The sequence below is a fragment of the Triticum aestivum genome, chromosome 2B, assembly GCF_018294505.1.
Source record: "Triticum aestivum cultivar Chinese Spring chromosome 2B, IWGSC CS RefSeq v2.1, whole genome shotgun sequence".
Classification (NCBI taxonomy): domain Eukaryota; kingdom Viridiplantae; phylum Streptophyta; class Magnoliopsida; order Poales; family Poaceae; genus Triticum; species Triticum aestivum.
Window position 1 is genome coordinate 808,454,654 of NC_057798.1, and position 13,514 is coordinate 808,468,167.

At 42.9% G+C, this 13,514-nt stretch overlaps 1 protein-coding gene across 1 annotated transcript; it reads left to right on the plus strand.

The window, feature by feature from the left end:
• Positions 1-933: 933 nt before the first annotated feature.
• Positions 934-12,083, plus strand: LOC123047598 (transportin-1). Its single transcript, XM_044471189.1, has 29 exons — positions 934-1,304; positions 2,669-2,956; positions 3,449-3,538; positions 3,731-3,808; positions 3,879-3,959; positions 4,220-4,270; positions 4,389-4,474; positions 4,686-4,752; positions 4,841-4,897; positions 4,986-5,015; positions 5,484-5,543; positions 5,636-5,752; positions 6,343-6,456; positions 6,930-7,028; positions 7,391-7,516; positions 7,603-7,677; positions 7,874-7,945; positions 8,084-8,194; positions 8,648-8,731; positions 9,335-9,442; positions 9,728-9,829; positions 9,907-9,969; positions 10,052-10,126; positions 10,549-10,620; positions 10,701-10,825; positions 10,976-11,027; positions 11,125-11,193; positions 11,274-11,333; positions 11,417-12,083. Exons 1-29 carry the CDS (start codon positions 1,107-1,109, stop codon positions 11,498-11,500), a joined length of 2,694 nt encoding a protein of 897 aa, XP_044327124.1. The 5' UTR covers positions 934-1,106; the 3' UTR covers positions 11,501-12,083.
• The last annotated feature ends 1,431 nt before the right edge of the window (positions 12,084-13,514 follow it).

Genomic DNA, 13,514 nt, shown 5'->3' on the forward strand with positions numbered 1-13,514 from the left:
CTCAGAGGCACTTAATATTCCCCTAGCTCCATGAATCATATTATACTTCTTGGTGTAGTTTAGCGGTCTGCTTGACCCATGAGAACGATAGAGCTCCACGGATCATCTGTTCGGTAGATAAGAAGGAAGATATGGAGTCAGAACTAACGACAACACAGACTTTATTAAGAGCTATATAGGACGATGATTTAGTAGGCTCGGGGAAGGGGGTTTCATAGGAAGAAGATGTGAGCGAGAAGGAGTGGTATGGCCATACGACAAGAGCGCATCCATTTAATGAAGAGGGGAATGATCTGGACAACACACCAACTCTAAAATCTTATACATCGGTATTTATTTGCCCTGTCGTAATTTCCACATAAGCTTTCGATCTGTCCACTAGGGTCTCCACATGGGAAGCCCCGCCCGATGGTATCGGGCTCGGTTCGGCTCTAGATTTCGGCCCGAAAGCCCAAAATGCTATAGACTTAGGGTTTCAAAAGGAAATAAGAATCTTCTAGGAACTGGATGTTAAACCCTAGCGTCGACGCCGAAAGAAACAAGGGGCGGGGAACGGAGGGTACGCCGAAAGAAACAAGGGGCAGACACCTAATCACCGCCTATGAAACCTTACTCCATGCGAAGATTTCACATAACAATTTGGTGTCTCCACCATGAGCCGGAGATATTTTTGTTTCCTTACATGTGAAAAGCACAACCATCTTGTGTGAAGGTAGGTTGCTTTTGAATGAAGACACTAGAACCTTAATTTGCCACAATGATGATGGCACACACACACATTTGCACCCAGCCCCCTCCAAAAAAGCCCAAACAATCACAAGAAGGGCAAAGAAGGAAATAGCAAAATCAAAAGAAGCAAAGACCCTATCTATAAACTTCCCAGCGCCTCCTCCTCCTCCCCCTTCCTTCCCCTGCTGCTCCCTCTCCAGACTACTACTACTTGGCCCGCTGTGGTTGGACGATCGATTCCCCTCCGCCTCCCGCCGCCGCCGCCACCGCCGCCGCCGATTCACTCCTCCCCCGTCCCCCTCCATCCGCCGCCGCCGCCGACGCTCAAGCACCGCCACCCAACGCAGGTCCACCGGGCGAGGCGCGCGCCGTCGGCGATGGCGACCGCGGCGGGGGCGACCGGGGCGGCGGCGCTGTGGCAGCCGCAGGAGGAGGGGCTGCGCGAGATCTGCGCGGTCCTGGAGGCGCACATCTCCCCCAACTCCGACCAGGCGCGCATCTGGCAGCAGCTGCAGCACTACGCCCAGTTCCCCGACTTCAACAACTACCTCGTCTTCCTCCTCGCCCGCGGCCAGGTAGCGCCCTCGCCCCCGCTTATCCCCCCGCCGTCCTCCTCGCTCGCTCGCTCGGCTGCTTCCCTTGCCCCGTCGCGCTTGCTAGGGTTTTAGTCCAATCCGCCCTCCGGACTGCGCGCTGCCTGTTTCGATCTGATATCGCGTTGCTTTCGCTGCTAGGGCCCCCGCAGTGTCTGATTCTGATTGGTGGGATATGGCTCGGATTGGCTCCGATGTGAGAACCCACAGCGGACGGAATGGCAATAGCATCCGGGGTTTTGGGGGCGAAATGCTGAGTGCATCTGCTTGGCTGGCTGATGCATAGATTTGACGGTTTCATATGGAGTTTCAGTTCGTGCATTGCCTGCTTGGTTTCAACGGGCGTGTCCGATGAATCCGTGGAGCCAATCAGTGAGGGTTTCGTGGCGTCGCTCTTTGGTCTGAACAAATGTGCCCGGTGGTCAATTTGTCTTGCTGCTAGGGGGCCGGGTTTGATTGGGGTTCTGCAAACGTGTCATGCGTCCTCTCTTGATTAAGTTATTTTGGCTGATACCGAGTCTCTGGGGCGTTACGTTTCGTGTCGGTACCACCTGCCAGCGCAAACGCATATGATTTATGGATGAACGATCAAGTCAGTTACATTTGTGAATCAAGTGATTGAATGAAAGGCACATGGTTCCGGAAGAGCAACGCCTGGAAACTCGATGAGTATCCACTTAGTTGCTTGATCTATATTCTGTATGTACTGTTAGTGAGGTTTGACTTATGGTGGGCTCGGACAGCACCATACGTGCTCAAAGGTGGGTTGACAACTATTTAGAACACCGCTCTCGCGTGCTAGTTAGAGCTACAGATAGAATTGAAGCTATCAGTTACGCTTCAAGGATTTGATAGAACACAAGTCTGCAATGATAACGTGGTCTCGGGTACTACTGAAGAAATAATTTATTGAATATGATCTTCTATGTAACTTTCCCATCTGTGAAACTGGCACATTGCACATGTAATGCTATTGCCAAATTTAAATTTTATATCAGATAGCAATTCAGGCATAAATATGTTAAACAATTAACTGTATCACATCTTGCAGCTTCTGGCATGTTATATGTTTAATGAAAGCATGAAGTTAGGATGAGAAGACTCTAAAAAAAGTTAAGACGAGAACACAGGGTTTCCTTTTTTGTTAGATTTCTTTTTTGAATAATATTTTATCCCTTTTTATACGGGATCACATCTCATGTAGATTTAGCTTTCAGTAAGCTGTTGATTGTTGGCCTAGATCTGTAGTTAATTTTGGTCCTGAATTCCTGACATGGTTATGATTGTTAATCCAGCTACTGTATACGGGCTTGCTGACATCTGGGTAACTCTTCTGCCTATATCAGGGAAAATCTTTTGAAGTACGGCAAGCTGCCGGTCTTCTATTGAAAAATAATCTGCGAGCGGCTTTCGTTTCCATGCCTCCATCATCTCAGCAATACATCAAATCCGAGTTGTTGCCATGTATAGGGGCAACTAACAGGGCAATTAGGTCCACAGTTGGAACTGTTATCAGTGTACTCTTCCAAATTGTTGGAGTCACTGGATGGATCGAGTTGTTTCAGGCTCTACATCAATGTTTGGACAGTAATGATCTGGATCACATGGAAGGTGCTATGGATGCTATCTACAAGGTACTATGCGTCACTCCTTCTATATTTGAGTTTGGATTCTAATCTTTAGTTCTGTGCATAGAAAACTACCACTAGTTGCAGCTGTATGGTCTGAGGGAAGTCGGAAATGTATTGGTGGATGCACACCTGGTTGCTTTTGCGCACTTACATATTTAGAAAATTTCAGAAGAACAATTTGCATGTACATTTGGTATATTCAGTGAAATCTCTAAACTTTGGTCCAAAACCATGTCGATCTGTGCTTTGCAAAAAATACTTTGTGCACTTGTAGTTATTTTCATACCTAAAGACCTTGCCCTTTTTTGGGAGCGCAGAATTAGATATACTCTGACCTACAATCTACATGTTCTCAAACAATGTACATCTTGAGAAAAGAATGGACTTTTTCAAATGCCCACGTCTAGGGAAGTCCCGCTAGCAATGTAAACCGTATGTGTTAACTTCTGAACACGATTAGTATGCTCAGAAGCTTGCTTTTGTTTCTGTTCGCAGATATGTGAAGATGTTCCTGAAGAGCTTGATGTTGATGTTCCTGGCTTGTCCGAACGACCAATTAATGTATTCATGCCACGGATGCTGCAGGTTTGTGTTCCGTCTATAGTTATCAACTATTAAACTAGAGGGTTTGCACTTCCACTTGCACACCCTGTAATTGTTGAATTTGCTGCCTGTATATTTTGACCAAGCATGCCTTTGGTGCGCATGTTTGTACGCTCTAGTTTAACACGCCTACAGGGTTTTCCTCTAACACAGCCTATATGATTGCCTTTTCAGTTTTTCCAGTCCCCCCATGCAAGTCTTCGAAAACTATCACTGGGCTGTATCAACCAGTATATCGTGGTGATGCCATCGGTATGAGCCCCTCCCTCCCTGTCTATTTAATCCTGCTTTTTTTTGTCTAACCATTTCGATTTATATGCAGGCGTTGTATATGGCCATGGATCAGTACCTGCAGGGCTTATTCGTCCTTGTGAAGGATCCTTCAGCGGACGTCCGGAAACTGGTATTTCATTTTAATGATTTATTTACACATGCATCCATGCACTTCTTCTTTGTAATCTTGTAGACTTGTACTGATAAGGGTTCAAATGCTATAAATGCAACAATTGCATGACTCAGTAGATTCCTATTATGTTGGTAGAGATCTGGACATGGCCGACTTGTCTACAAGTGCTAATAATGAGGGTGTATGGGTACTGCTCAGCATAGTTGAGTTGATCAACTGCATTTTTGTCTTGATTGTTCTCCCTGTTTCTTTGATAGGTTTGCTCGGCCTGGGTTCAGCTCGTTGAAGTGCGGCCATCAATTTTGGAGGTAATTTATCATTTCCTTCGATACCCCTTTAGATTACATTTGCTGCTGTCACAAGTAATTTGTAGCCAGATAACTCAGTTGGTTATGTTGAATCTGACAATTAATAGCAAAACTGCAGCCACATTTGAAAAATGTTACTGAGTTGATCCTGCAAGCTAACAAAGATTCGGATGATGAAGTTGCTCTGGAGGCTTGTGAATTCTGGTATGTGTTCTGTCAACATGGTAAATTTAACATGTCAATTTCAAATATCGTACTATAATTTTTTACATCCGATTGGTGCTCATGCCTATCTGTTCTCACATTTTATTCGGTTGACATCCTTCAAGTTCAAAATAAACTATGAGCCACTGATGACATTACTTACTGATTGTGTTGAATTATTAGAGGACTGACTATAAGTAAACCTTTTCAGGTCAGCGTATTGTGATGTTAGCATGCCCCCTGAAGGACTGCGGGAGTTCTTGCCACGCTTAATACCAGTATATGCTTTGCCTTGTCTAAGCTAATGCTGCTTAATCTTTGGTGTGTCTACAGTTTTAACATCTTCCCTTTGTATTTATTTCCTAGACTTTGGTGTCAAATATGGTCTACACTGACGATGATGAATCACTCGCTGATGCTGAGGTGTGTGGTAAATTTCTTTATATCCTGCATGTCTCAGCTGGTTATTGTGTGATAGTGGCATGCTCTGATAAATATTATGTGTTTTCAGGAAGACGAATCCTTTCCGGACAGGGACCAGGTTGGTTACCTTTTCTTTTTCTGTAATTATATGTTTCAGTGATAGCTGCTAGATTAAATGGTTGGCTCCATGCATGTGTAATTGTAATTATATGTTTTCAATGGTAGCTGCTAGATTAAATGGTTGGCTCTATTCATGTGTGATCTGTAATTATATTTTGGATGAGACTTGTGTTTTTGGTCAGTATAATGCTGTAATGCATTGAACATAGTCCTGTAATTTTGAACTGTGAAATACATAGAAGTTAGTTACTTTTGGTAGTATTTACAAATAGCATGTTAAGAACAATGCAATGGTTGTTTAGCACGCACGTTGTAATTTGCCTTGCTGTAAAATTAGATTAACAGTCTTGAAATGAAGGGTGGCAGTAAGTTTACAGTTACTATAGCCCTCATCGTAAGTTGTACATCTTTATGACTTCTGCCCTTTTTTGTTGCTTGAAATAAGATATAGATGATTTTGTAACAGGATTTGAAGCCCCGTTTCCATGCTTCTCGATTGCATGGATCTGAAAATGGAGAAGAGGATGTGAGTTTGGAAACATTTTTTTAAGCCGCCTAATTACTTTTTTGCCTACTTGTTTATTTAAAGCTGCAAAAACTTAATGACCATATGGACAGGATGATGATGATGCTGTAAATGCTTGGAACTTGCGGAAATGTAGCGCTGCTGGGTTGGATGTGCTTTCTAATGTTTTTGGGGATGACATTCTTCCGACTTTAATGCCTTTGATTCAGGTAATCTATTCGTAGTTCTGGAGACTATAAAGCTTATAAACTGTTGATCTTAGTTGAGGTTGCAATGCTTCACTGACTTGAAGCCTTGAATTATTACTCAAAAAAAGGGGCAGCCCGGTGCATGTAGCTCCCGTTTGCGCAGGGTTCAGGGAAGGGTCCGACCACTTCCCCGGACCTGTTATAGTAAGTTTACAGTTACTATGGGCCTTGAGTTCACATAGAAGTAGAGTAGGTCAGGCTCCTTAGAAATGATTCAGGACAGTGGCGGCTTAAGTGTGCCAGTCATGATTTGTCTTGATGTAGGCAGTAGGCTGCTGGTAGTCAGTGGCACAGATAACTTAAAAGCTACTATTATCTAAAGCTGCACTGTTGTCAAAGGTGTAAAATCTAAACCCTGAAACCTGTTACTGCGGTAGCCGGTAGGTCTCTAGTAACTGGAAGTTTGCATAATCTCACCCATGGTATGATAGGCTTTTTTGGCCCATGTGTGTGTTCAAGGGCCTTTCTGTTATAATTGGTGCTTGGTACAATATTTAGTGCTGCTCTTGAACCCGTTGGATAACCATACATCAACTTCTGCAATTTTGCAGCAAAATTTGGCTCGGACAGATGATGAGTCCTGGAAGGAGCGGGAAGCTGCTGTTTTATCGATTGGTGCTATAGCAGAGGGATGCATCACTGGGTTATATCCCCACCTTCCACAGGTAACCAACGACATATTCATACTTTCATAGCCCCATATACGTTGCAAGAAAGCAATTCCTCTCTTGACTAAGCCTCAGTAACAGCAAGAACACATGCATGCATCAAATCATATTGAGATGACCATGGCTGATAATTTTCCTGAATTTAGTCTTCAGAAGCATTTTAATTAGCCTGATTACTTGCTTCTCTCATGAACCTTCTATAACATATCTGAGAATTTTCTTCTCAGCATGTGATAAAATCTTTTAAAAAATTCAGTTGCATTAATAGTTCCTGCATGATAAATCTCACATTCAGTTGCATCAATAGTTCCTGCATAATAAATTTCACATTCTTCCATGATCTGTGTTATCTGTGAGATTTTGGACTCTGGTGAGTTGCGGTTCAATTATTACTTTTCCTGTCTTGAACTATCTCTCTACATCGCTTGCAATTTGCTGTATCTTTTCTGAGATGTTCTGTTCCATTGCAGATGGTTGCCTTCCTAATTCCACTTCTCGATGATAAGTTTCCTCTTATTCGGAGTATTACTTGCTGGACCCTCTCCCGATACAGCAAGTTCATTGTTCAGGTAACAGAATAATCATATGTATTGATGCTACATCGTCTGTTTGGAAGTATACCTTTTCCTGCAAAGGCTTGAACTTTTTCTACCTACCATGTAGTGCCATTAGAACATGTAGCATTTTTGGTTGCGTTGGTACATGTATAAAATATGTTGTGTATTTAAGCCTGTACTGGTGAACCACTCACTTCAATTTTTACACCCAGTGGTCTCTAATGTTTCTGGGGGTAGGTGCCCAAAGGGTTCTACTGTGGACTTCAGACAATGTTTTACTGAAGTGGACTTTGTTCTTTGTTTATGTGTCCTCAGTTCGTAGATCTGTCTCTCTTAACTTCTTATTACACTTCTTTTTTTTTTTGCTGGCGCAGAGCCTTGGCCATCCAAATGGTCGCGAACAATTTGATAAGATCCTCATGGGTTTGCTAAGAAGGATATTGGATACTAACAAAAGAGTGCAGGAAGCTGCCTGTTCTGCATTTGCAACGCTTGAAGAGGTTCTTTATCTATTTTTGAGTTGATTTCCTGCACTGAGATCTTGTGTGTAATTACTAATTATGACATATTGGTTTCTGTTCTTCAGGAGGCTGCAGAAGAACTAGTACCGCGACTGGAAGTCATTTTGCAGCACCTTATGTGTGCATATGGAAAATACCAGGTTCATTAGATTTTGAACGTTCATAGTTTGCAATCAGCTATTCCCTCCATTTTGGTATACAAGACCACCTGTCCAAGTTCATGGTAGTTAGACTCAAACACGAGGTTGACCTTGTATACCGAAACGGGGCAAGTTACAGGTACCGCCCTGGGTCTATCATTTCTTAGTTCTAATGCTATGTTTTCCTTCTGAGCAGAGGCGGAACCTTAGGATACTCTATGACGCTCTTGGTACCCTTGCTGATGCTGTTGGAGCAGAGCTAAACCAGGTTCAACATTTGATAAATTCCCCTTTTGCTTGTTCTTTGACTTATCAAATAAACTTCTTTGATGGTTTCCTCATTCAGTTTTCCATGGTGTTAGTTCCTTATCAAGATTATTAATCCCTTCTAAATGATGTCATGCAGGCAAAATATCTTGACATATTTATGCCACCATTAATCGCGAAGTGGCAGCAACTTCCCAACTCTGACAAGGATCTATTTCCGCTACTTGAATGCTTTACATCTATCGCACAGGTATTGCTAATATTTTCATCTGTGACTAGCTTGTACTCGTTTTGAAGTCTGAACTTGTTGTATCTATGTGAAAGATCTGTATTACTCCCTCCGTTCCTAAATATAAGTCTTTTTGGAGATTTCAATATGGACTACATACGGATGTATATAGACGTATTTTAGAGTGTAGATTCACTCATTTTGCTCCGTATGTAGTCCATATTGGAATCTCTCAAAAGACTTGATATTTAGGAACGGAGGGACTACAAGAACGTGTAAATTTCTTGCGCATGTCTTTTTCATTCAATATAACTCCTACTGCAGCAATTGGTTTGCTGAGTTAGTTAGTTCAATTACTTTGCATTACATTGTGGATCAGGACAGGGTGAGTGGCCTCTTAAATAACCTCTGTTGAATCCTGTCTTATTGTACTCAAAATAACATTAGGAATTCCTATGGACCTTTTCCTTTCAGGCACTGGGACCAGGATTTTCTCAGTTTGCTGAGCCAGTGTTTGTGCGGTGCATCAGTCTTATCCAAACTCAGCAGTTGGCAAAGGTCTCTACAATCCCCCCCCCCCCCCCCCCCCCTTCCACTTTAAGGGTAGATTTAACTTAAATATCTACTATGATCTGTACATCAAGTCTAACCACAAAGGCGCAAACACATTCCCATGCTCTAACAAGCAAATTTTTTTGTCTTAATTGATGCCTTAATAATGCAGTGTTCATCACTGAATGCTTAATGTGTCTTTTTTGGTCATTTATGGAAGAGGAATTAATAATAATATTATGATATCAACTAGGATATTTTCAGCCTATACCTTCTTGTATTTGTACGAATTGGTGAAAACCACATACATAATTTATCTTCATCATTCTTGTTGGTACAGAAGACACTTGATGAAGTTGCTCCTAATTAGAGTCACATTCTGTGAACATCAGTCATAAGTTTTGTAGTCTTAAGCATAGAGATTTTCTTCTCCTGTTTGCTTGGTTTCCGGTACTCTGATCTTTTAAGTACCCTGGATTATGCCAATTTAAAAATCAATCTGTTTGCCAATTTGACATCAATCTTTGCTGGAGCTTGCTATAGGGTTTAATACATGAGACAAGCTCATCCGGTTCTGTTGCTTAAGGGATATCTCCTTTCTACATGCAGGTTGATCCTGCTGCAGCAGGTGCGTTGTATGATAAGGAATTCATTGTCTGTGCATTGGACCTGTTGTCTGGACTTACAGAAGGACTTGGTGGCGGTATTGAAAGTCTGGTAAATTCAACTCTCCCATCAATGATATTCACTTTTCCTGCATCAAGTTCTCAACATCGAACTACCTCAGTAATTTGAGGGGGTTGCATGTGCTGGCAACTTTTGGCGAAAAGAAAGTTAAATTTATTAGTATCATGGAGTACATGTTCTTCATAATATGCTAAAATGCACACTCGTTAAGGCTCATATACCCCTTACACAGTACTGACAGTGAGTTTGGCTAGTAAATTTTGTCATACCAGGAAGACTTTCTTATTGGGCAAGCTATCTTTATCTTTGTTTTAGGTTGCGCAAAGCAACTTGAGAGATCTACTTCTGCAATGCTGTGTGGATGAGGCACCTGATGTTCGACAAAGTGCTCTGGCCCTTCTTGGCGACATTTCTAGGGTTGGTTGCAAAGCTCCTAAACTGATCTTTGTCATCGCTATGTCAATTTTGAGACTATAACACCTTTTCGTCTATAGGTCTGCCCTATACATCTTCAGCCACGCCTCCAAGAATTCCTTACTGCTGCAGCAAAGCAATTGGTAAGTGACTAAGTGCCTACGTTCTTTGTGGTCCAGCATTATTTTATCTCCATTTGTTCCTCACATTGTTTCTTTGATCTAGACTCCACAATCTGTGAAGGATGCTGTGTCAGTTGCTAACAATGCTTGTTGGGCCATTGGAGAATTAGCAATCAAGGTTTGTGCCAAGCGTATTATTATTGGCCAGTATATTATTTGCATATCCCTTCAGTAGTTTTTTAGCATATACCTTATGTTTACTATTTGTTTGACATGTATTGTCACTTGCCTCATAGCAATTTCAAAACTCTACCAGTATAAGTTGTGGGCAGTGGGTGCTCTCTGTTTTGTGCCTTGAAGTCAAACGTACTAGTGCTCATCATTATTGTAAAGTTTCTCAGCATATACCTTTGTTTACTACTTGTAGTGCCAGCCCTTTTACATGTATTGCTACTTGCCCCATAACAATTTCAAAACTGTATTTATAAGAGTTGTGAGCAGCAGGTGCTCTCTGTTTCGTGCCTTAAAGTCAAGCATACTTGGTGCTCATTAGTATTATTGTAAAAATTCTTGCATGTCTGATTGACTATTCCTTGGCAGATTGGCAAGGAAATTTCACCTGTGGTGATCAGTGTTGTTTCATGCTTGGTTCCTATTCTAACAACCCCAGAGGTGATTGCCTTTTCCCCCATCATGTTCTCTAGGCGACTGATCATTTCAACTAAGTGTGTTGTTTGTCGTGCCATTTACAGAGCTTGAATAAGTCACTCATTGAAAATAGTGCAATCACTCTTGGGAGGCTTTCATGGGTCTGCCCAGACATTGTGGCCCCTCATATGGAGCATTTCATGCAAGCCTGGTGCAATGCCTTGTGCATGTGAGCATTCCTTTTTTTTCTTTCTGTAGCTTTTATGCTATTTTTAAAGGGTTAAGAAAGATTTTCTGTTTGTAGCTTTTGATGTGGCGGATGTTTTTTCTTTATGCTTTCTTGGAATTCCTCTTGGAGTTAACTATCTTTCTTGTGCAGGATAAGAGATGATTTCGAGAAAGAGGACGCATTCCATGGTCTGTGCGCAATGGTAAGCTTGAAGCCGCGTTTACATAATGCTTGCGATTACACTCTTCATCTCTGTGAATGGTCACTTAGAACGAAAACTCTTTTATGTGCACTACTAGGTGGCAGCAAACCCAACAGGGGCTGTGAGCTCACTAGCCCACGTATGCCAGGCCTGTGCAAGTTGGAATGTAAGCTGGTCGTTTTTGTTTCTCTTGCATCTGTATACCTACAGTAGTATCGCGCGTCTGAGCTCACTTTCTGTGAACAGGAGATAAAAAGCGAAGGTTTGCACAATGAAGTGTCCCAGATTTTGAATGGCTACAAGCAGGTAAAAAAACAGCGAGGCCTTTTCGTTACACGTGTGTATATGCTGTATGCAAGAAGCTGAAGGTGATCTTTCTTTCATTCTAGATGCTCGGAGCTGCCGGATGGGAACAGTGCATGTCTACACTGGAACCGGGAGTGGTGCAGAGATTAGCGAGATACGGGGTCTGACGGCGCCGCGCCACCGATTCTCGCTATACCACCACCATCGGGGTCGAACCATGAGAAAAGGAGGGAAGGGCACGAGATTGGGTCGGTCAGGTGTCCAGCGTGTAGCACATTGTGTGGTTTCCTATATGATGATGCGATTGATTGGTTGATTCCTGGGTTGGTTGGTTGGCTGGTGTTGTATACTGTCCTCTGGTTATACAGGTCTGCTCAAAGTGTAGCGCGGTAAGAATTGAATTGCGATGGGAGGAACTCTGTTTTTGTCGAGTCGGAGAAGGCGGTGCGGGTGCGCGCCTTGTAGGTTATAGGAAGTTGAGGTCGGGTCAGTCGAGTCAAAATTTGTATTGGCTGGTTCCAGTGGGCCTTTTCGGGGTTTTGCTTGTCACAATCCACTGGCAACCCCAGCAGCAGCATTGAAAGTTTTTTTGTAGAATGTATTCTATGTGAGAGAAAAAGAGAGAGAGAGAGAGGAGAGAGAGTTTAGGTCTAGGGTTTGTTTTTGTAATCCTTTATTAATAGGAAGGGCGTCCTTGTATTGATTCATTCCCAACAACAATAAAAAGAAGAAGAGATTGGAACAGCGTCAGAATATTTGTTTAGATCAGCTGATGTTGCAAGATTGCAACATCTGTCTTCCAACATCAACCTATGAGAATGCGCCTGAGGTGGGTGTCTTGTCGGTGGTGGTCATGCGTGGATTCGACATCCTATGTGCGGATCGAATATGTAGGCGGGCGCCGGGCTGATGTTTGTTGGATCAGGCGGATCTAGCTGGATGCACTACTCGTTGGCTCTGTCACGTTGCTAGGTGGTGTGAGGCGCGACCTTTCTCTTCCTCACTGGTTTTGGCGAACGTTGCCATGGCGGCGCATCTGACGGGCTATCACTGGCAAGGTGGCAGTGCTTGGAAGTGATGCGATTATGTCTTCCTTCCTTGCAATTTCTCCCTTTTGTCGGCTATTACTGTGTGAGCAGGTTGGTACACTGGTAGATGTTGCAGCGACTGCCGAGATTGAAGGTGGTGTGGGTAAAACCCTATCCGTTAGTTGAGAGAGAGAGAGAGAGAGAGGAAGGGAGGGAGGGAGGGAGAGACCATGCATGATCTAGTTTTTGTTCAGGTTGGCACACAATGGCAGAGGTAAATTCTTCGCAAATTGGAGAGTACTTCCAAAATGACTGACACGGATCGCCCATTCGGTGGTGCAACCTAGTCAGACAGCCTTCATGCCTGGGAGACACATCCTAGAAGGGGTAGTTGTTCTCCATGAAACTCTCCATCAAATTCATTCGAAGAAACTGGATGGGGTTATCTTCAAAATGTTCAACAGGCAATGCGCATGAAAGGTTTCAATGAGACATGGCGGAACCAAGTGGGTTCTCTAGTCCAAAAAGATAGTGTCGGAATTAAGGTTAATGATGATACCGGCCACTATTTTCAAACTCATAAATGCTTGACACAAGGGGATTCAATGTCTCCCCTTCTATTTAATATAGTGGCGGATATGTTGACCGTTCTTATTGGCAGGGCCAAGGAGAATGGCCTGGTCGATGGACTCGTTCCTCATCAAGTTAATGGGGGAGTTTCCATTCTACAATATGCGAATGACACTATTCTTTTCATGGAGCATGACATTGCAAAAGCTCAGAACATGAAACTAGTTTTATGTCTCTTTGAACAATTGTCGGGACTTAAAATCAACTTTAACAAAAGTGAATTGTTCTGCTTTGGTCGGGCCAAGGAGGAGCAAGATACATATAGACAATTGTTCGAATGTGAGCTAGTAGGTTCCTTGCCTTTTAGTTACTTGGGCATACCGATTCACCATCGCAAGCTTTCCAATAAAGAGTGGAAATGCATCGAAGATTGAATTGAAAAGAAGCTTAGCTATTGGAAGGGCAAGTTAATGTCGTACGGCGGTAGGCTAGTGCTTATTAACTCAGTACTTACTAGTATGCCTATGTTCCTGTTATCTTTTTTTTTGAGATACCCAAGGGGGTACGGAAAAGGCTAGACTTC

Excerpts from the sequence above, each read along its gene's own strand:
- LOC123047598 (XM_044471189.1), top strand. The coding sequence starts at position 1,107 with ATGGCGACCGCGGCGGGGGCGACCGGGGCGGCGGCGCTGTGGCAGCCG. Across the intron at positions 1,305-2,668 it reads TCCTCCTCGCCCGCGGCCAG|GGAAAATCTTTTGAAGTACG; the intron begins GTAGCGCCCTCG and ends TGCCTATATCAG. Across the intron at positions 11,028-11,124 it reads TCCATGGTCTGTGCGCAATG|GTGGCAGCAAACCCAACAGG; the intron begins GTAAGCTTGAAG and ends GTGCACTACTAG.